General features: G+C 46.6%; 2 protein-coding genes across 2 annotated transcripts in view; one reads left to right on the top strand and one right to left on the bottom strand.

Annotated features, from left to right (window-relative positions):
* The window catches only part of PTPN14 (protein tyrosine phosphatase non-receptor type 14), a 228,198-nt gene that overhangs the window by 39,632 nt on the left and 166,895 nt on the right, over window positions 1–21,671 (top strand). The gene's annotated exons all lie outside the window — the stretch shown is intronic.
* LOC135228668 (collagen alpha-1(I) chain-like) lies at window positions 12,790–16,313 on the bottom strand. The gene is made up of 3 exons (XM_064276958.1): window positions 16,287–16,313; window positions 14,718–15,323; window positions 12,790–14,667 (listed from the first exon to the last, which is right to left on the bottom strand). Exons 1-3 carry the CDS (start codon window positions 16,311–16,313, stop codon window positions 12,790–12,792), a joined length of 2,511 nt encoding a protein of 836 aa, XP_064133028.1.

Consider the following 21,671-nt stretch of genomic DNA (forward strand, 5'->3'; position numbering starts at 1 on the left):
CCACATAAATAAAACAAAAGAGAAGAATAACATGGTTTTATCAATTGATGCAGAAAAGGCATTTGACAAAGTTCAATACTCATTCATGATAAAAACTCTCAGCAAAATAGAAATAGAAGGAAAATTCCTCAGCATAATAAAGGGCATTTATATAAAGCCAACAGCCAATATCACGCTAAATGGAGAGAGCCTGAAAGCATTCCCATTGAGATCGGGAACCAGACAAGGATGCCCTTTATCACCACTCTTATTCAACATTGTGCTAGAAGTCCTAGCCAGAGCAATTAGGATAGATAAAGAAATAAAGGGTATCCAGACTGGCAAGGAAGAAGTCAAAGTATGTTTATTTCCAGATGACATGATCTTATACACAGAAAACCCTAAAGAATCCTCCAGAAAACTATTGAAACTAATAGAAGAGTTCAGCAGAGTATCGGGATATAAGATAAACATGCAAAAATCAGTTGGATTCCTCTACACCAGCAAAAAGAACATCAAAGAGGAAATCACCAAATCAATGCCATTTACAGTAGCTCCCAAGAAGATAAAATACTTAGGAATAAATCTTACCAGAGATGTGAAAGACTTACACAAAGAAAACTACATTACACTTCTGCAAGAAACCAAAAGAGACTTACGTAAGTGGAAGAACATGCCTTGCTTATGGATAGGAAGACTTAACATTATAAAAATGCCTTTTCTACCAAAAGTGATCTATACATTTAATGCAATTCCGATCCAAATCCCAAAGACATTCTTTGATGTGATGGAGAAACAAATCACTAATTTCATATGGAAGGGAGAGAGGCCCCGGATAAATAAGGCATTACTGAAAAAGAAGAACAAAGTGGGAGGCCTTACTTTACCTGATTTTAGAACCTATTATCCCACCACAGCAGCCAAAACAGCCTGGTATTGATACAGCAACAGACACATGGGCCAATGGAACAGAATTGAGAATCCAGACATAAATCCATCCACATATGAGCATTTGATATTTGACAAAGGCCCCAAAACGGACAGTCTTTTTAACAAATGGTGCTGGCATAACTGGATATCCATCTGCAAAAGAATGAAACAAGATCCATACCTCACTCCATGCACAGAAACTAACTCAAAATGGATCAAAGACCTAAATATAAAATCTAAAACAATAAAGATCATGGAAGAAAAAAATAGGGACAACATTAGGAGCCCTAACACATGGCATAAACTCTATAAACAGTATAGAAAACATAAAGAACGTAGAAGAAAAACTAGATAACTGGGAGCTCCTAAAAATCAAACACCTATGCTCATCCAAAGACTTCACCAAAAGAGTAAAAATACTGCCTACAGACTGGGAAAAAGTTTTTAGCTATGACATTTCTGATCAGCGCCTGATCTCTAAAATCTACATAATACTGCAAAAACTCAACTGCAAAAAGACAACCCAATTAAAAAATGGGCAAAAGATATGAATAGACACTTCACTGAAGAAGACATTCAGGTAGCTAACAGATATATGAGGAAGTGTTCACGATCATTAGCCATTAGAGAAATGCAGATCAAAACTACAATGAGATTTCATCTCACTCCAACAAGGCTGCATTAATCCAAAAAACACAAAAGAATAAATGTTGGAGAGGCTGTAGAGAGATTGGAACACTTCTACACTGCTGGTGGGAATGTCAAATGGTACAACCACTTTGAAAATCTATTTGGCGCTTCCTTAAAAAGCTAGAAATAGAACTACCATATGATCCAGCAATCCCACTGCTTGGAATGTATCCTAGAGAAATAAGAGCCTTTACATGAACAGATATATGCACACCCATGTTTATTGCAGCACTGTTTACAATAGCAAAAAGATGGAAGCAACCAAGGTGCCCATGAACAGATGAATGGATAAATAAATTATGGTATATTCACACAACGGAATACTACACATCGATAAAGAACAGTGAGGAATCTGTGAAACATTTCATAACATGGAGGAACCTGGAAGGCATTATGCTGAGTGAAATTAGTCAGTTGCAAAAGGACAAATATTGTATAAGACCACTATTATAAGAACTTGAGAAGTAGTTTAAACTGAGACGAAAACATTCCTTTGTGGTTACAAGAAGGGCGAGGGTGGGAGAGTGGGAGAGGGGTATTCACTAATTAGGTAGTAGATAAGAACTACTTTAGGTGAATGGAAAGACAGCACACAATACAGGGGAGGTCAGAACAATTGGACTAAACCAAAAGTAAAGAATTTTCCTGAATAAACTGAATGCTTCGAAGGCCAGCGTAGCAGGGGCATGGGTCTGGGGACCATGGTTTCAGGGGACTTCCAAGTCAACTGGCATAATAAAATCTATTAAGAAAACATTCTGCATCCCACTTTGAAGAGTGGCATCTGGGGCCTTAAACGCTAACAAGCAGCCATCTAAGATGCATCAATTGGTCTCAACCTACCTGGATCAAAGGATAATGAAGAACACCAAGGACACAAGGGGATTACGAGCCCAAGAGAGAGAAAGGGCCACATGAACTAGAGTCTGAATCATCCTGAGACCAAAAGAACTAGATGGTGCCCGGCTACAACTGATGACTGCCCTGACAGGGAACACGATAGAGAACCCCTGAGGGAGCAGGAGAGCAGTGGGATGCAGACCCCAAATTCTCGTAAGACGAGACTTAATGGTCTGACAGACTGGAAGGACCCCAGTGGTCATGGCCCCCCAGATCTTCTGTTGCCCCAGGACAGGAACCATTCCCAAAGCCAACTCTTCAGACATGGATTGGACTGGACAATGGGTTGGAGAGGGATGCTAGTGAGGAGTGAGCTTCTTGGGTCAGGTGGACACTTGAGACTATGTTGGCATCTCCTGCTTGGAGGGTAGATGAGAGGGTGGAGGGGGTTAGAAGCTGGTGAAAAGGACACGAAAAGAGAGTGAAGGGAGAGAGCAGACTGTCTTATTAGGGAGAGAGAAATTGGGAGTGTGTAGCAAGGTATATGTGGGTTTTTGTGTGAGAGACTGACTTGATTTTTAAACTCTCACTTAAAGCACAATAAAAATTTTTTTTTTTTAAAAAAAAAAAGCTTGGCAGAAAATTGGTTCTTACCCAGTTCTGAGTAGTTTGTGATTTATGGTGTGAACACTCATTATCCTGGTCCTGGTGTCCTTTCTTCATAGGCATCTATCCAGGGAATTGTCCTTAGCTTCAGTTCTTCATAGCACTCTGTGGTTTAGTGCTCAGCTGCTAACTGAAAGGTCAGTGGTTTGAACCCACCAACCATTCCATGGGGGAAAGATATGGCAGTCTGCTTCCGTAAAGACTTGCAGCCTTGGAAACCCTATGGGGCATTTCTACTCCGTCCTAGAGGGTCGCTATGAGTTGGAATCGACTCAACGGCAGTGGGTATGGTACAGTACTCTCTCTACTGCTCAAGCAAAGGTTGCATGGGTGGGGCGGCCACTGAGTCTCTGGGTATCTCTCTGGGCTTAGATTTACCCCGAGAGTTACCTGTACATCTCTTCTGAGCTGACAGTTCAGTCAGGGCTGGAATATTTTTTGCTTATTGTTGTTAGATGCTGCCACATCGCTTCCCGCTCATAGGGACTCCGTGCAGAACAGAACGAAACACTGAGTGGTCCTGTGCCATCGTCACAGCTGTTGCTATGCTTGAGCCCATTGTTGCAGCCACTGTGTCAACCTGTTTCGTTGAGGATCTCCCTCTCTTTTGCTGACCCTCTGCTTTGCCAAACATGATGTCCTTCTCCAGGGACTGATCCCTCCTTGTTTACTACAACCTCGTAAGTTTAAAAAAACAGGTGTGCTGGGCTCGCTCTTTGGAAAATTTCTAAGGGTTGCAGCATCTCTCCTTCAGCCTTTTGTGCGGTGAGACTGGCCACCCCACCCTTGCCACCGGCAGTCTTCTAACAGCCGTAGTGCATATCTCAGTCTGTATCTTATTTGTTCTTCCCTTGGAACTTGACACTGACCACATCCTCCTCCTTGAAGCATTACCATCTTGGTTCCTTCTGGGGGTCTGCCTCCTTCCCTGGGTGTTTCCACTGTCCTTTGGGTGTATTCCTCCTGCTGGTAACCGGGTTTAATAGAGATGTGGTCTGGCATCTGGTCGTCTGCTGTCCTCTCACTATTTTCCCAGGGGTGTTCACACCAGGGGGTGTTCACACCAGGGGGACATTCACACCGGGGGCGTTCACACCAGGGGCGTTCACAGCCATACCCATGGCTGCCACTTGTAGCTCACCTGGAACTGTGATCTTTCCTTCAGGGGCCCTCAAAATTCCAGTTGCCTCCAGGCCTTTCCATGTGATTGGCCACAAGTATCTTAAACTCAGAATTTTATGAGCAGAATTCACTGGCTTCCTGCGCACACCTGTTCCTTCTCACACCTGTTCCTTCTCCTCTGTCCCTACCTTGGTGAAGGTGTCACCTCTAAACCCCTCATTCTCATCCGCCCCCTTTTATAGTACACCAAGCCTGTTCCCTGACGTTAAGGCAGTTACTTTATCCTACTCAAGCCAATCTGGCCTTCCTCAGGCTCAGTGTATACCGTACCTCCTGCAGTAAAACCAAAACCAAACCCAACTCATGGTGACCCTAGAGTACCCCAAAATTTCTGACAAGTAGCCCTTCATCTTGGCGTATGCTGAGGCCTGTTTACCTGTTGGTCTCCCCAAGATGAAGCTTAATGGAGGTTGGGCCAGCCCCATTTGTCACCATTTCTCCAGGGGTCCTCAGGGTGGTACCCTGGAAACATGTAATTTAGGTCAAGTGTCTTCTTACTATTCCATGCTTCATTCCCAGGCTGCGCTTCCAAATTCAGGGGTGAGCTTGGGAAGTCGGTCTGTGGGCTTTCTGTCCTGAAGGCCCAGTTCCTGCCGTGGCCGGCACTTGTTTGCTTCAAGTTGGACATGGCAGCCACGGTCAGGTGCCAGAGGGCAGGAGGCAGCATCTTGATGTGGGAGAAGGGCACAGACTGCTGTAAGGATTGCAGGAGAAGAATACACCTGATGCACCTGGCCAGGTGTGTGGCTGCTCGTGTGGAAAGAAGTTCTGTATCTGGCTCCGGGGGCGTTGACTGAGAAGTCACAGTCCTGCTGAGTCTTTCTGACTCCTCAGGTGCAGTGCGGGTGGCTTCCCAGGCGTGACTGCAGGAGGCGGTGGCAGGTGCTGTGTTCTCTAGAATGTAAGGTGGAAGACTTTAGTTTGGTCTTAGTTGACTTTTCCATGTTTTCTAACTAGTGAGGGTGGAGTTGGGAAGTGGTGACTTCAGCAGCCTTCTAATTACCATTTCCCAGCTCTGCACTTTGGGGGAAGTACTCGAATTTCCTGACTGTTTCTCGTGTTGCTGCGTAAGGGAAAGCTCTGTGTACAAAGAGGTTAGAGTCCCAGGATCCATGACTGCTCTGGACTTGCCCGTACTGTGGAAGTCGCACTTTTGAGCTAAAATAGACAAACACACAAACACATAGTGCAGCCTTATTTGAGTGAGTGAAGTCAGGGGTGTTTGCTGCTGAACAGATAAAAATAATTTATGGGCAGAGAAAGTAAAACCACTCTCACTTGTTGCTGAAGTTAGTCTCTACTCTTCCTGCAGCTAGAGATACAATAAGATTTCCCCTAACTGCACCACCTGGTGGCTCATGTGCTGACATCACCGTAATAGGACCACAAAGTGCTGGACTTTGCTTTGAGAGAGGGGAAGGACGAGACCCAGAAAGACTGGCTGAAGTGTAACAATTGTGAACTGAGATCTGAAGTGAAAACTGGCTAGTGGTTTTGAGTTTTCTGTTTCTTAAACACTGTTTTTAGCCTTTATCTTGTCCTGCAAATACACGTCTGCTTATTGGAGATAAGAAGAAAAGAGAGGCAGCTGACGTTAAATTTATGGCTGCAGTCTCTTCCCTGTGTTTAAAGACCCAGTCCTTCTGATTCCTGAGCTGTGTGGAGGATGCCATGTCTGAAGAAGAAGTCAATGTCTTTTCCTATCCCAACCCCCAAATCTGAACATATGTTTACGTACAGATTACCTCTTAGGCTGGGTTGTCTAGAGAAGCAAAACCAGTAAAACATATAAATATATATATACAGAGAGATTCATAACAAGGAAACAGGAAACGGCTCATGCTGTGGTAGATGCTGGATGTCCCAAGTTCGTGGATCAAGATAGAGGCTTCTCTTGATTGACGTAGCTGCAGGGGCTGGGGAACCCAAGATCAGCAGGTTGGAGAGTAGGGCTCTTGCTCTCAGGCTGTGAAGATTGGTGAATTTCAAAATCGGCAGATAAGCTGATAGCTCAGGTCCCAAGAACTGGAGGTCTGACGAACAGGAGGAGACAGCCTCAGGATCCAGAGCAGAAAAGCCAGAATATCTGCTTATATTCAGATGCAGGCCACACCCCTAGGGAAAGTCCCTTTCAACTGATTGGCTACTCACAGTGGATTCCATCATGGGAGTGTTCACATATAAACACTGAGGATCATGGCCCAGCCAAGCTGACACACAGTCTTAACCATCACACTTCTTATTAGAGATTATTTGACTACTTGGCGAGTGAGTTCTTATCAATTGCTTAGAACAGGGTCTGCCACAGTGCTAAGTCATGCTTGCCATGGTGCTGTTAATGTTCTTTATCTTGTTGAATTATTTTTAACAGAAGTGTATTTAAATTGTCATTTTAATGGTATGTTTCTCCAAACACAAACTAATGGTATAATTTTCACACTTTGAAATTAGAACTCAAAATTCCTGAGCTAATTAGATTTTGTCTCTTTGGTTGGAATTTTCTTTTGAAATATTTTGTCTACGTTTATAGGGTTAGGCTGATAATGTATATATTATCGATAATCTATATTAACAGTTTTTAAAATTATAAATTTCAACAACTTTTCTTTTAATTTTTCTACTGTCTTTTTAAAAACTTCTTGAGGGGGATCTTCTTGAGAGAGATCTGGTTACATTTTATGCAGATAATTGTTGTGGGAAAGTACTGTTTCATTTATGTTTTCCATAATACTATTTTTTAAAGTTATTTTGCTATATTTTATTATGAAACAATTTTACATATTCAGATAAGTCTGCCTTTGTTTTTGGTAACTTCTTTCAGTTCTTCAACATTCAGATACTGTATTTCCTCCAAAGCTTAAATTAAAATGCTTATTTTTCTTTCTTAGCTTTCAAGTAATATAAAAATGTTTAACTTATTGTACAATTTTTTTTTTAAGGCCAACTATGTGTTGGGCACTGTATTAATTGTATATATTTTTCTTCTTTATGCCTTGCCACTCTGTGAGGAGTATTGTAGGAAGATCAGGCTTATATTACCTGTGGAGAAACTGCGGCTTACATAGAATGAAAATTATTTGCCTGGCTAGGAAGGAACAGAACTAGATTGAGCCCAGGTCTCCATGTCTAATCACCAGCACCACAATTCGAATGTATCAGTTGTCCACAGTGTGTAAGGAAGACCAAAGAAGAATTGACACATTTGACTTGTGGTATTGGTGAAGAATGTTGAACATAACATGTTCTGCCAGAAGAACAAACAAAGCTGTCTTGGAAGAAGTACAGCCAGGATGCTTATAGAAGGGAGGCTGGTGAGACTTCGTTTTGCTTACTTTGGATATGTTAACAGGAGAGACCAGTCCCTGGAGGAGGACATCCTTGGTAAAATAGAGGGTCAGTGAAAAAGAGGAAAACCCTCAATGAGATGGGTGGACACAGCGGCAGCAACAGTGGCCTCAAGCATAACAATGTTTGTGAGGATGGTACAGGACCAGGCAGTGTTTCCTTCTGTTGTACATAGGGTCACTATGGGTCAGAACGGAGGCAACAGCACCTAACAACAACTGTATACCTAAAGCCCAAGCTCTTAACTATTATGATAAATATAGGTTTTTCAAAATAATGATAACTGTAGATTAATTGAAGATATGTTATAAAAAATGGATATAAGTTAATTTTTCTCTGTACTCTACCTGGTGGCTCCAATTCATTCCCTTAAAAAGAGTTTATTGAGTTCCTAATGTCTTCCTTCCAGGCATTGATTTCGGTGGAATTCAAAGAGAATAAGACAGGCATAGGGTCACCTCTTAAGAAGTTAATAGCCTACTTGTTCATTAAATTCTTATTTTGTTTTCTGCACTTAACTCCAATATGGTTTAAAAATAGTCGTCACATGGAATACGTGAATATGATTAGACAAGTTGGCCTTCCTGCCCAGGTCTGCTCGATGAATTTCTCTATTGTGTTGAATTAAAACATACAGTTTATCAGTTTAGGAGTTTTTTTTTTTTTTTTTTTAATCTTTACTGTATTTAGTTTTCTCAGGCTCTCCTGTGCACGGTTAGCGTTTCACGTGGTTTCTCACAATAACGAATGATTACTGAGAACCAGATGTTTTTAGGTGTTTCCTCTGATACTCACAGCTGTCCTCCTGCAGGTGTGTGCGCCTCCTGTTAGCTCCCCAGGCCCCACACATGTAGTAAGAGGAGGAGCCAGTTCTAGGGCAGCCCTCCGTTGGCTTCAGATTGCTTTCAGAACTTCCTTACGAAGATCCGTGGGCTGGAGCAAATTGTGCCCTTCTCCCGTCTGTGGTAGCCAAGGTTCCTGACATGCAGTACCGTCTGTGGAGACCTGTGGTGAATTTATGACTGTCCGTTCACTTCTGTGTGCCCCTCAGAGGTTCTGGAACCTTGGATGTGGTGCTAAGAGGGCCCAGCACTTTTCCTCAGTAAGCCAGCTGTCCTGAGCCACCGGCACTAGGGACCACGAGAGAGTTATTGGTTACTGAGTTCAAGGAGGAAGGTGTGGTGGCTTTCTTCTTTGTTGCTGAAAGGGTGGCACTGAACATAATAAGCCTATCGGGCGGCGCGCTTGGCAGGGCTGAAGGCATGCTGCTTGAAAGGACTGCGGAGCTTGGGGTGTTGGAACTGAGTTCCAGTTGACTTGGGAATGCTGTAGAGGAGATTTCAGCATTGGCTGGGAACCAGCCAGTTGCTGGCAAGTTGATTCCAACTCATGGTGACTCCATGTGTGTCAGAGTAGAACTGTGCTCCATAGGGTTTTCAATGGCTCATTCTTTGAAAGGGGATCGCCAGTAGATCAATGGCCCTTTGTAATTGGGAATCTGAGACCTAAGTCCATCCTTGTCCCAAGCAGCTATGATTATTTTTCAGGTGTCTTTGACAGTTGCTACAGATATATGAAAACTATGGACATGTGTGAGTATGTATTTGGTGCCATTCATTTGAGGGAATATTCTGCAGGAAACTTTTATTCTTGAGCATACCCTCATTGATTTTGTGCTGGAATCAAGTGTAAAGCTAAAATGCCATAAACTGGTGTCATGACTCATTGCCTGCAACGAGAAAATGTCTGGCACAAGAGGAGCTGCCAGAAACACGCAGGTGAAGCTGTTTGCCCTTTCCGTCCTCTAGGGGCTGTGCACATCTGTCCCCAGGGGTGAGTGTTCCCATAGGAAATACAGTAGTTTGAAGTCATGTTTCCTGAAATATGAAGTGTTTCTGTATTCAGAGACGTAACATAAACTATTGTTTCCTTTTCAGTAGTTCTCTCGTAAGCACTTTTAGAAAATTTATATTTAAGTTGGAACTGATATAGCAACTTTACAGAGAGTTCGATAGATGGAACTGTTTAAAAAATCAGAGTTACGTGAACTTTGGCAGACTTTGTGAATCCACATAAATGGATCATTTCACTGTGTGAAGCGTTGGCTTTGAAGCCTTTCTCCTGGGGTCAGGGATAAAAATGTGTTAAATTTAAATTTTAAGTTATGTTTATTTTTTGTTTGCTTGGGTGAAAGATGAACATGATGCAGAATTCAAAAAAGTACAAAACGTTTCAGTAAAGTCTTCATTCCACCCCCCGTTCTCCCGTCTGCACATAAGTCTGACCTCTTAGGTCAGACCTCTGGGTCAGCGGTTACTAGTTTGTAATATGTTTTTCCAGAGGTATTTTGTGTGTATGCAGGGACATATTCCCCCTCCCCTTTTTTCCATACACAGCAATATAGTATTCCTAATCTTCAGTACCAGTATTGTCTTTTAATTTCATTATGTATAAACCAGCCAGTTACTGGTGAGTCAGCTCTGACTCATGGCGACCCCAAGTATGTCACAGGAGAACTGTGCTCCCTAGGGTTTTCAAAGCCTGATTTTTCAGAAGTGGATCGCCAGGCCTTTTTTCCAAGGCACCTGTAGGTGGACTCAAACCTGCAACCTTTCTGTTAGCAGCTGTGCGTGTTAACTGTTTACACCACGCAGGGACTCCTCATTGTGTGTAGGGCCCGTTCGTTCATTTTCCCACAACATTGATAAAGTCATTGTTTAACCTGTCCTCTTGGGTGGAATTTTTATGTTGTTTTCAGATTTTGCAATTACAAAGCATTTTTTCATGTATGTGGGGATCTATCTTACAATAAATTCCTAGAAGTGGAATTGCTGCATCAGAGGATTTGTGCATTTATAATTTTAAGAGAGATCGCCAAATTGCTTAGAGCAAGGAGGAGTTTAATTCTTAGTTTTGCCCTCTGACTTTGAATTAGTCCCTGGGAAAGAGGCAATTAAAAATCAATAAATACTATTTTCTCAAGTTTTTAAAGCTCCCTCCAGCACATCATTTACACATTTATGTAATGACTCGTTATTTTTCTAAATATGAAAGTAATCATGATCATTGTAGAAAATACAGGAAACCCAGAAAAATTATAAAGCAGGAAATAAAAATCACCCGGAATCTTAATACCATGGTAATCACTGCCGTCATTTCTTTCTCGCTTTCTTTGTGTATGTGTGTGTTTTTAATTAAACTGGGACCAAAATGCTGATGTAGTTTTTTTTCTTCAACCTACCAACATTGATGGTTTGTGATATATCCTTCCAGAGTTTTCTGTGCACATGTATACATACATGAAGCATGTCGTTAGTTGCTGTCAAGTTGGCTCCAACTCATGGTTACTCCACGTACAATAGAATAAGTATTGCCTGGTCCTACACCGCCCTCATGATTGTTGGTGTGCTGGAGTCCATTGTTGTGGCCACTGTGTGTTTTGAATGCCTTCCAGCCTAGGGGGCTCATCTTCCAGCACTGTATCTGTTCTGACCCATAGGTTTTCACTGACTAATGTTTGGAATTAGGTCACCAGGTCTTTCTTCCTAGTCTCTCTCAGTCTGGAAGCTCCATAGAAAACTGTCCACCATGAGTGACACAGCTGGTATGTGAAATACTGGTAGTATAGCTTCCAGCATTGTGACAACATACAAGTCACCACAGTCTTACAAACTGACAGACGAGTGGTGGATATGAAATGTAGAGAGGTTTAAAAAACAAATTAGAAGTGGAATTATACTATACATAATTGTGGACTTGGTTTTGCCACTCAACAATATGCTTTTAAGGCCTCTGTCACGTAAGTATGTAAAGACAACCTTGTTCTTAGCACCTTTATTTCATGTTCTGTAAGCTTCTAGTTGTATCAGGCATTTCTCTACCGTAAATAACGCTGTGATGAACATCCTTTTACACAGATGCACGTAGAATCTTAGAGAATGGATTCTTAGATGTGGAATTACTGGGTTAAAGATGTTGCAAATTTTGACAGAGAATGCCAGATTTCCCTTTAAACGTGTTTTAACTCTTTATCTTCCAGTAAATAGCCTCCATATCCTTGTCAGTGCTGAAAACAATCGACTTTTTAAATTTTTTCCCATTTTTGATAGATGAAAATGACATCTTATGCATATTTAATTTACGTTTTCATGATAAATTTTCTTATAGCAATTTAGAATATTGTTTACTTACATTTAAACCAGACTAGATCGATTGATTCAATTTTATTATTCCTTTCCCCCTGTAGTTTAATAATGAAAGGTGGTATTTTTTTTTAAATAGGATTCTTATGATTTACCAAAGTAGTTCTGTATAATATAGCCCAAGTTAAAAGCTGAATGATGGAATTTCACATGTCCAAGCTACATTACTCCTCAGGACTTCTCAGATCTTTCTCTAGTTGTCATTTCTTTCGAGACTTTTCAGTAGTGTCCTCTAGTCACTTTAGGGCTTATAGGGGATGTCCCAGGACTCAGGAGATGGGGGTGAAGAGCGAGAATATGCAAACATTCTCAGATGCGTTCTGCATTCACTTGTAATATTTCATCTGAAAATAAAGGCATTGCTTAAAAAAAGAGACAAACAGAAAACAAGTAATCAGCTAAGCTATTTGAAGTTATGGGAACTGGGCAGGGTTTTCTGTGAGTTGGTGGAGGGTATGCGGTCAGTGCCCTTAGCATTCCTGGCCTTGCAGCACTGGGCTGAGCTCCCCTGGGCAGCACTGGGCCGAGCTCCCCTGTTACCACTGGGCCGAGCTCCCCTGGTAGCACTGGGCCGAGCTCCCCTGGGCAGCACTGGGCTGAGCTCCCCTGGGCAGCACTGGGCCGAGCTCCCCTGTTAGCACTGGGCCGAGCTCCCCTGGGCAGCACTGGGCCGAGCTCCCCTGTTAGCACTGGTCCGAGCTCCCCTGGGCAGCACTGGGCCGAGCTCCCCTGGGCAGCACTGGGCCGAGCTCCCCTGGGCAGCACTGGGCCGAGCTCCCCTGGGCAGCACTGGGCCGAGCTCCCCTGGGCAGCACTGGGCCGAGCTCCCCTGTTAGCACTGGGCCGAGCTCCCCTGGGCAGCACTGGGCCGAGCTCCCCTGGGCAGCACTGGGCCGAGCTCCCCTGTTAGCACTGGGCCGAGCTCCCCTGGGCAGCACTGGGCCGAGCTCCCCTGTTAGCACTGGGCCGAGCTCCCCTGGGCAGCACTGGGCCGAGCTCCCCTGTTACCACTGGGCCGAGCTCCCCTGTTAGCACTGGGCCGAGCTCCCCTGGGCAGCGCTGGGCCGAGCTCCCCTGGGCAGCGCTGGGCCGAGCTCCCCTGGGCAGCACTGGGCTGAGCTCCCCTGTTAGCACTGGGCCGAGCTCCCCTGGGCAGCACTGGGCCGAGCTCCCCTGTTAGCACTGGGCCGAGCTCCCCTGGGCAGCACTGGGCCGAGCTCCCCTGGGCAGCACTGGGCCGAGCTCCCCTGTTAGCACTGGGCCGAGCTCCCCTGGGCAGCACTGGGCCGAGCTCCCCTGGTAGCACTGGGCTGAGCTCCCTTGGCAGGGCTGGGCCGAGCTCCCCTGGGCAGCGCTGGGCCGAGCTCCCCTGGTAGCACTGGGCCGAGCTCCCCTGGGCAGCACTGGGCCGAGCTCCCCTGGGCAGCGCTGGGCCGAGCTCCCCTGGTAGCACTGGGCCGAGCTCCCCTGGGCAGCGCTGGGCCGAGCTCCCCTGGGCAGCACTGGGCCGAGCTCCCCTGTTAGCACTGGGCCGAGCTCCCCTGGGCAGCGCTGGGCCGAGCTCCCCTGGGCAGCGCTGGGCCGAGCTCCCCTGGTAGCACTGGGCCGAGCTCCCCTGGGCAGCACTGGGCCGAGCTCCCCTGGGCAGCGCTGGGCCGAGCTCCCCTGTTAGCACTGGGCCGAGCTCCCCTGGGCAGCACTGGGCCGAGCTCCCCTGGGCAGCGCTGGGCCGAGCTCCCCTGTTAGCACTGGGCCGAGCTCCCCTGGGCAGCACTGGGCCGAGCTCCCCTGGGCAGCACTGGGCCGAGCTCCCCTGGTAGCACTGGGCCGAGCTCCCCTGGGCAGCACTGGGCCGAGCTCCCCTGGGCAGCACTGGGCCGAGCTCCCCTGTTAGCACTGGGCCGAGCTCCCCTGGGCAGCACTGGGCCGAGCTCCCCTGGGCAGCACTGGGCCGAGCTCCCCTGTTAGCACTGGGCCGAGCTCCCCTGGGCAGCACTGGGCCGAGCTCCCCTGGTAGCACTGGGCTGAGCTCCCTTGGCAGGGCTGGGCCGAGCTCCCCTGGGCAGCGCTGGGCCGAGCTCCCCTGGTAGCACTGGGCCGAGCTCCCCTGGGCAGCACTGGGCCGAGCTCCCCTGGGCAGCGCTGGGCCGAGCTCCCCTGTTAGCACTGGGCCGAGCTCCCCTGGGCAGCACTGGGCCGAGCTCCCCTGGGCAGCGCTGGGCCGAGCTCCCCTGTTAGCACTGGGCCGAGCTCCCCTGGGCAGCGCTGGGCCGAGCTCCCCTGGGCAGCGCTGGGCCGAGCTCCCCTGGTAGCACTGGGCCGAGCTCCCCTGGGCAGCACTGGGCCGAGCTCCCCTGGGCAGCGCTGGGCCGAGCTCCCCTGGTAGCACTGGGCCGAGCTCCCCTGGGCAGCACTGGGCCGAGCTCCCCTGGGCAGCACTGGGCCGAGCTCCCCTGTTAGCACTGGGCCGAGCTCCCCTGGGCAGCGCTGGGCCGAGCTCCCCTGGGCAGCGCTGGGCCGAGCTCCCCTGGTAGCACTGGGCCGAGCTCCCCTGGGCAGCACTGGGCCGAGCTCCCCTGGGCAGCGCTGGGCCGAGCTCCCCTGTTAGCACTGGGCCGAGCTCCCCTGGGCAGCACTGGGCCGAGCTCCCCTGGGCAGCGCTGGGCCGAGCTCCCCTGTTAGCACTGGGCCGAGCTCCCCTGGGCAGCGCTGGGCCGAGCTCCCCTGGGCAGCGCTGGGCCGAGCTCCCCTGGTAGCACTGGGCCGAGCTCCCCTGGGCAGCACTGGGCCGAGCTCCCCTGGGCAGCACTGGGCTGAGCTCCCCTGGGCAGCACTGGGCCGAGCTCCCCTGTTAGCACTGGGCCGAGCTCCCCTGGGCAGCACTGGGCCGAGCTCCCCTGGGCAGCACTGGGCCGAGCTCCCCTGGTAGCACTGGGCTGAGCTCCCTTGGCAGGGCTGGGCCGAGCTCCCCTGGGCAGCGCTGGGCCGAGCTCCCCTGGGCAGCGCTGGGCTGAGCTCCCCTGGTAGCACTGGGCCGAGCTCCCCTGGGCAGCACTGGGCCGAGCTCCCCTGGGCAGCACTGGGCCGAGCTCCCCTGTTAGCACTGGGCCGAGCTCCCCTGGGCAGCGCTGGGCCGAGCTCCCCTGGGCAGCGCTGGGCCGAGCTCCCCTGGTAGCACTGGGCCGGGCTCCCCTGGGCAGCACTGGGCCGAGCTCCCCTGGGCAGCGCTGGGCCGAGCTCCCCTGTTAGCACTGGGCCGAGCTCCCCTGGGCAGCACTGGGCCGAGCTCCCCTGGGCAGCACTGGGCCGAGCTCCCCTGTTAGCACTGGGCCGAGCTCCCCTGGGCAGCGCTGGGCCGAGCTCCCCTGGGCAGCGCTGGGCCGAGCTCCCCTGGTAGCACTGGGCCGAGCTCCCCTGGGCAGCACTGGGCCGAGCTCCCCTGGGCAGCACTGGGCTGAGCTCCCCTGGGCAGCACTGGGCCGAGCTCCCCTGTTAGCACTGGGCCGAGCTCCCCTGGGCAGCGCTGGGCCGAGCTCCCCTGGGCAGCGCTGGGCCGAGCTCCCCTGGTAGCACTGGGCCGAGCTCCCCTGGGCAGCACTGGGCCGAGCTCCCCTGGGCAGCACTGGGCCGAGCTCCCTTGGCAGGGCTGGGCTGCGCCTCCCTCTGTCTCGACCCTATCCTGTTACGAAGTGTGTTCCATGATTTGACCTTCGGCTCTAGAACACTTTGCCTGCCCTTATTCTGCATTTCCTCTGGGATACCTTTCTCATCTCTTCACTGGGATCTAGTTATGCAGAAGCAATAAATACTTGAGAGCATAAATATTTTTGTTAAAAACAGAAGTACGTTTCTAAATCTGTGAGTGCAAAACTGAAATGGAAAATTACTGAGTACTTTATAAGCTCAGGAACACGAATGCCAGGAGTTTTATTCTTATGTTTAGAAAAGAAATATGAGGTGTTGTTTATCTGTGGGTGTGAAAAGTACATGAAAATTACCTTCAATACTATTTCAAAAGCCTTTTTCCTACCCCGGCTTTATTTGATAATTTCAGATTTATCCAAATATATTTTCTCTTGGAGTGGATTAATGATACATTAATTAAACTCCTTTGGATTCCTGCAGATGTTTTGATCATTCAATTCTTACTTCTTGCCTTAGTGTTATTTTTTTCTGGAGGGTATTAAATGGATTTTTGTTCTTAGAATTGCCTTTCAGGTCGCCTTTTCATTTCTTGAGCATTGATTTTTGCCACCTTCCCCCTGATTGTCGTAGCTATCATGATAATCTGTTAAGTATTTGTGCCAGGTACTCTGATAACTGCTTTACACCTGTTATCTCACTTACTCCTTCCATAACCTGTGGAGTGTCTCAAACTTGATATTCAAACGCAGGAGTGTCTTCCTGCAGAACCCAAGCTCTTAGCTGTTCTAATGTCTTTAGATAGTTTACCTCATTGGCTACTCGGTGTGTCTCCATCCCTTTCTGAGATGAGGCTAAGAGAAGAGAAAATACATCTGACCACTACTGCGGGTCCCAGTTCTCAGAGAGTTAGTTGCTCCTTGGTGCAGATCTATTAAGTAATCTCCAAGACTTGTTTAGTTCCATGAGTCAGATAGCAGGAATCCCGAGCTCTCAGGCATCTCTTTCCCTTAAGTTCACTTGTGGTGAAGATGACACATGGTCAGCATTGCTAATTATACTTTGCTGGTTCTTCTCCTTGGATCTTGTCAAGGTGCAGAATCTCCCTCCCACCCCCCACCCCTGCATGCAGTAGTGTGGTGGTGACCCTTAGGCTTAGAAATGTCTCGCGACACCATTCTTTCTTTAAATTCTTAGTTACCTAGTGCTGCTGCAACAGAAATACCACAAGAACAGAAATCTTACTTCTTGCAATTTAGGAGGCTGTTGTTGTTGGGTGTTATCAAGTCACTTTCGACTCATAGGGACCCCATGTGACGGATTTGAACTGCCCCATAGGGTTTTCTTGGCTGTAATCTTTATGGAAGCAGATTGCCAGGTCTTTCTCCTCTGGAGCCACTGGAAGGGCTCTTAATTATATAGATGGGACCTTGTGTGTGAAGCTGTTGTGTATAAAGTGGGCCTAAGGTGGACGAGCCACAGAACTGGGTGCATGATAAATATTTGCTTATGCCATCTTCACTGGTCCAACTATGCCTCGGAGCGATTACTCGTAAAATTTAATTTTAATCTTAAGATGGGGTATGAAGGATAAATTTCTTGTTTATCTTCTCTGCCATTTTCAAATCAATTCATTGGAATATGATGACTCTCTATTGGTTGCCTGATTCACTTCTTTTTCGTCTCCGGGAACCCTTCCACCCGCAAGTACTTGGACTCTGCAATTCCATCTCTGACCACTTCTTTCAGGCATTCACTCACGGACTTTGACCGTGGCCTCACTTGCTGTTCTCCATCAGAGCCTCGTGGGCAGTTGCTTCTGGCTTTCTAGCACCTGTGACTGCTCTGCCCTGCAGTGAGCCCAGATTTGCTTCTTCTGATCCCCAGACACAGCCTACTCTTTTCCGACTTAGAATGAGCACACCTGAAACAATCATCCCTCCTCCCAAACAACAACAGTAACCGCTGCCTGTTGGAATCCGAGGCATAGAGACCTTGCTCCCTCTTCCTCAAACCCCTTCCTCACGTCCTGCCTCTAGGTGGTGTGGCTCTGTCTTCCATCAGCAGCTCCTACCAGCAGATTGTCTATTGCCAGACTCAGGGCATAAGGGACACCTTTGGAAATACCATTTTTACACTTTATTTCACCCATAAAATTCAACAATGTGTATCTGGAACTTTTCACTGACCCTCTTTAGGGTCACACAAGACTTAAGTAATTTATAAACCAGAACCAGTTGTCATCAAGTCCTCTCTGTCCATGAGGACCCATTGTTTGTCAGAACTGTGTCCTGTAGGGATTTCAGTGGCTGATTTTTTAAATGTACCTTGCCAGGCCTTTCTTCTGAGGCATACTGGGCTGGCACAAACCTCCAACTTTTCCATTGGCAACTGAGCATGTTAACCATTTGCACCATCCAGAGCCTCCAGATAACTTGTTATGTGCTCTCAAGTCGATTCTGACTCAAGTGACCCCATAGGACAGAGGAGAACTGCACTCGGGGTTTCCGAGGCTGTAATCTTTACAGAGCAGACTGCCACATCTCTCTCCCGCAGAGCAGCTGGTGGGGCCAAACTGCCGACCTTTCGGTTAGCAGCCAAGCTCTCAACAACTGTGCCACCAGGGCTCCTTAAATAATTTATAGAGCTGTTTAAATAAATTCTGCTATTAAAATTTAGTGTTACATGTATCTCGGCAGATTTGTAACTTGTTATTTTGTAGACCTTTGGGGTTGAATTTACAGATTTGGAGTCTGCAATGCCAAAGGCTCAGGTTGACTCTCTTGTGGCCCTTGCACCGTTCCGTCTGTTACAGTGACATGGTTATAGACAGATCTTAAAAAACCAAACCCAACCCATTGCCACTGAGTTGATCCGACTCATAGTGACCCTATAGGACTGGGTAGAACTGCCCCATAGAGTTTCCAAGGAGCGCCTGATGGGTTCGAACCGCCGACCTTTTGGTTAGCAGCTGTAGTTCTTAACCACTAGGCCACCAGGGTTTCTAGACAAGTCTTGCTTCTGCTTTATTGGGAAAGGGAATGAGGTTTACTCATTTTTGTATTCTCCAAAATTTTCAGCCTGGTATTCCATATTTAACAGGTTATTTTAATAAATGCTCAATTCATTAAATGAATTAATACCACATATTTTATAAGGTCTTATCCCACAATGGAAATAAGCAGAGTATGGGATAACTCATTAAAATCCACTGCCATTGAGTTGATTCCAACTCATAGTGACCCTACAGGACAGAGTAGAACTGCCACATAGGGTCTCCAAGGAGGGGCTAGTGGATTCGAAGTGCTGACGTTTCAGTTAGCAGCCTGAGCTCTTAACCACCACGCCATCAGGGCTCCAGAGTATGGGATAGCAAAACAAAATCCTCCATTTGAAATTACGACGGGTGGTCTGCAAGTTGAAGAAACACAGCAGTATTTATGAATAAACCAGGCAGTCTAGCTGTAATTGTAAATGCTGTATTTGTTGAGTATCAACCGCTGGATTTTTAGACTAAGATCTCTTGTGATAAATAATTTTTTTTGTTGTTGTTTTAATATAAGAGAAAAACCAAACATGGAAAAGGTGGATGTTTGCTCTGGCAGGCTCCTCAGATGAACCAGGATATTGGGGAAATCCTCCTTGTATCCCTAACTTAGGTTCTTAGTCTCCTTCTAAACCGACTCTGTCATGTTCTGAAGTTTTCATTATAAGCCTAGACATAAGTGCAGTTGTGCTTTATCAAGGCTGGTGAAGAAAGGTGGGCATTCTCCAGCAGGCAGCGTTGGCAGGGTGTGGCCACCATGGAGCTCTCCCATAGCAGTTCTGTCCAGGAACTGACATCACGTTGCCGCATGGACAGAACCTATAAAATGAGGCTTGCTTTGAGAGATTTTCCAGGCCAACCCCAGACCTACGTAATTAACTATAATGAAATCATAGATTTTTTAAAACCTACTAAGGAAAATGTTTTTAAAAAGTAAATCTTGTCTATGCCTCTGGCTATGAGGTTATGCCATATTAAGCAAGCCGTGTTTCTTAAAGTACCATAAATATAACTGACATCTGACATCTTTGTGTTATTTTCATTTATAAATACAAAATGGGAAACGATGCTGTTGTTGTTGTTGTTAGGTGTCGTTGAGTTGGTTCCAACTCATAGTGGCCCTGTGTACAACAGAGCCATACACTGCTGGGTCCCGCACCATCCTCACAATTGTTATGCTTGAGCCAGTAGTTCCAGCCTCTGTGTCGGTCCATCTTGTTGAGGGTTTTCCTCTCTATCACTGATCCTCTACTTCACCAAGCGTGATGTCCTTCTCCAGGGACTGGTCCCTCCTGATACCATGTCCAAAGTATGTGAGACAAAGTCTCGCCATCCTCACTTCTAAGGAGCATTCTGGCCGTACTTCTTTCAAGACAGATTTGTTTGGTCTTCTGGCAGTCCACGGTATATTCAATATTCTTTGCCAACACCATAATTCAAAGGCATCAGTTTTTCTTTGGTCTTTCTTATTCATTGTGTAGCTTTCGCAAGTATATGAAAAAAAATGTATGTATATGAGGTGATTGAAAATACCATCACTTGGGTCAGGCGCACCTTAGTGTTCAGGGTGACATGTTTGCTCTTCAACACTTTGAAGAGGTCCTTTGCAGCAGATTTGCCCAATGCAATGCGTCTTTTGATTTCTTGACTGCTGCTTCCATGGCTGTTGATTGTGGATCCAAGTAAAATGAAATCCTTGACAACTTCAATCTTTTCTCCGTTTATCATGATGTTGCTTATTGGTCCAGTTGTGAGGATTTTTGTTTTCTTTATGTTGAGGTGTAATCCATTCTGAAGGCTGTGGTCTTTGATCTTCATTAGTAAGTGCTTCAAGTCCTCTTTACTTTTAGCAAGAAAGATTGTGTCATTTGCATAACACAGATGGTTAATGAGTCTTCCTCCAATCCTGATGCCCCGTTCTTCTTCATAAAGTCCAGCTTCTCGTATTATTTGCTCAGCATACAGAATGAATAAGTATGATGAAAGGATACAACCCTGACCCACACCTTTCCTGACTTTAAACCACACAGTACCCCCTTTGTTCTGTTCGAATGACTGCCTCTTGGTATATGTACAGGTTTCTCATGAGCACAATTAAGTGTTCTGGAATTCCCATGGGAGTTCCCATTCAGTGTTATCCATTATTGGTTATGATCCACACAGACAAATGCTTTTGCATAGTCAATAGAACACAGATAAACATCTTTCTGGTATTCTCCGCTTTCAGCCAAGATCCATCTGACATCAGCAGTGATGTCCCTGGTTCCGTGTTGGCTTGGATTTCTGGCAGTTCCCTGTCAGTGCACTACCACAACTGCTCTGAATGATCATCAGCAAAGTTTTACTTCCGTGTGACATTAATGATACTGTTCAATAATTTCTGATTCTGTTGGATCACCTTTCTTTGGAATGGGTACAAATATGGATTTCTTCTAGTCGGTTGGCCAAATTTCTTGACACAGATGATTGAGCGGTTCTGGCATCGTGTCCATTTGTTGAAATGTCTCAGTTGGTATTCCGTAATTCCTAGAGCCTTGTTTTTCTCCGGTGCATTCAGTGTGGCTTGAATTTCTTCCTTCAGTACCATTGGTTCTTGTTCATATGCTACCTCCAGCAGTGGTCAAACGTCAGCCAGTTCTTTTTGGTACCCAGTTGGTACAGTGACTGTGTATTCCTTCCATCTTCTTTAATGCTTCCTGTGTCATTCAATTTTTTGCCCATAGAATCCTTCAATATTGTAACTTGAGGGTTGAATTTTTTCTTTAGTTCTTTCAGCTTGAGAAATGCTGAGTGTGCTCTTCCCTTTTGGTTTTATAGCTTCAGATCTTTGCACATGCCATTGTATAATACTTTGTCTTCTTAAGCTGCTGTTTGAAATCTTCTGTTAAGCTCTTTTACTTCAGCATTTCTTCCATTTGCTTTAGCTACTCTGTGTTCAAGAACAAGTTTCCGAGTCTCTTCTGGCATCCATTTTGGTCTTTTCTTTCCTGTCTTTTTAATGACTTTTGCTTTCTTCATGTACAATGTCCTCCTACAAGAGGTCTGGTCTTAGGTCATTAGTGTTCAGTGCTTCAACTGTCTTATTGAGAGGGTCTCTAAATTCAGGTGGGGTATACTCAAGGTTATACTTTGGCTCTTGTGGACTTGTT

Source organism: Loxodonta africana, chromosome 25 (assembly GCF_030014295.1).
Source record: "Loxodonta africana isolate mLoxAfr1 chromosome 25, mLoxAfr1.hap2, whole genome shotgun sequence".
Taxonomy (NCBI): Eukaryota; Metazoa; Chordata; class Mammalia; order Proboscidea; family Elephantidae; genus Loxodonta; species Loxodonta africana.

Bases quoted from the DNA above. Each gene is read 5' to 3' on its own strand.
- LOC135228668 (XM_064276958.1), bottom strand. From the start codon at position 16,313: ATGGAGACACACCGAGTAGCCAATGAG. The intron at 15,324-16,286 runs GTAAACTATCTA...CAGTGCTAACAG, and splicing joins CACACCGAGTAGCCAATGAG to GGGAGCTCGGCCCAGTGCTG. The intron at 14,668-14,717 runs GTGCTGCCCAGG...AGCTCGGCCCAG, and splicing joins GCCCAGGGGAGCTCGGCCCA to TGCTGCCCAGGGGAGCTCAG.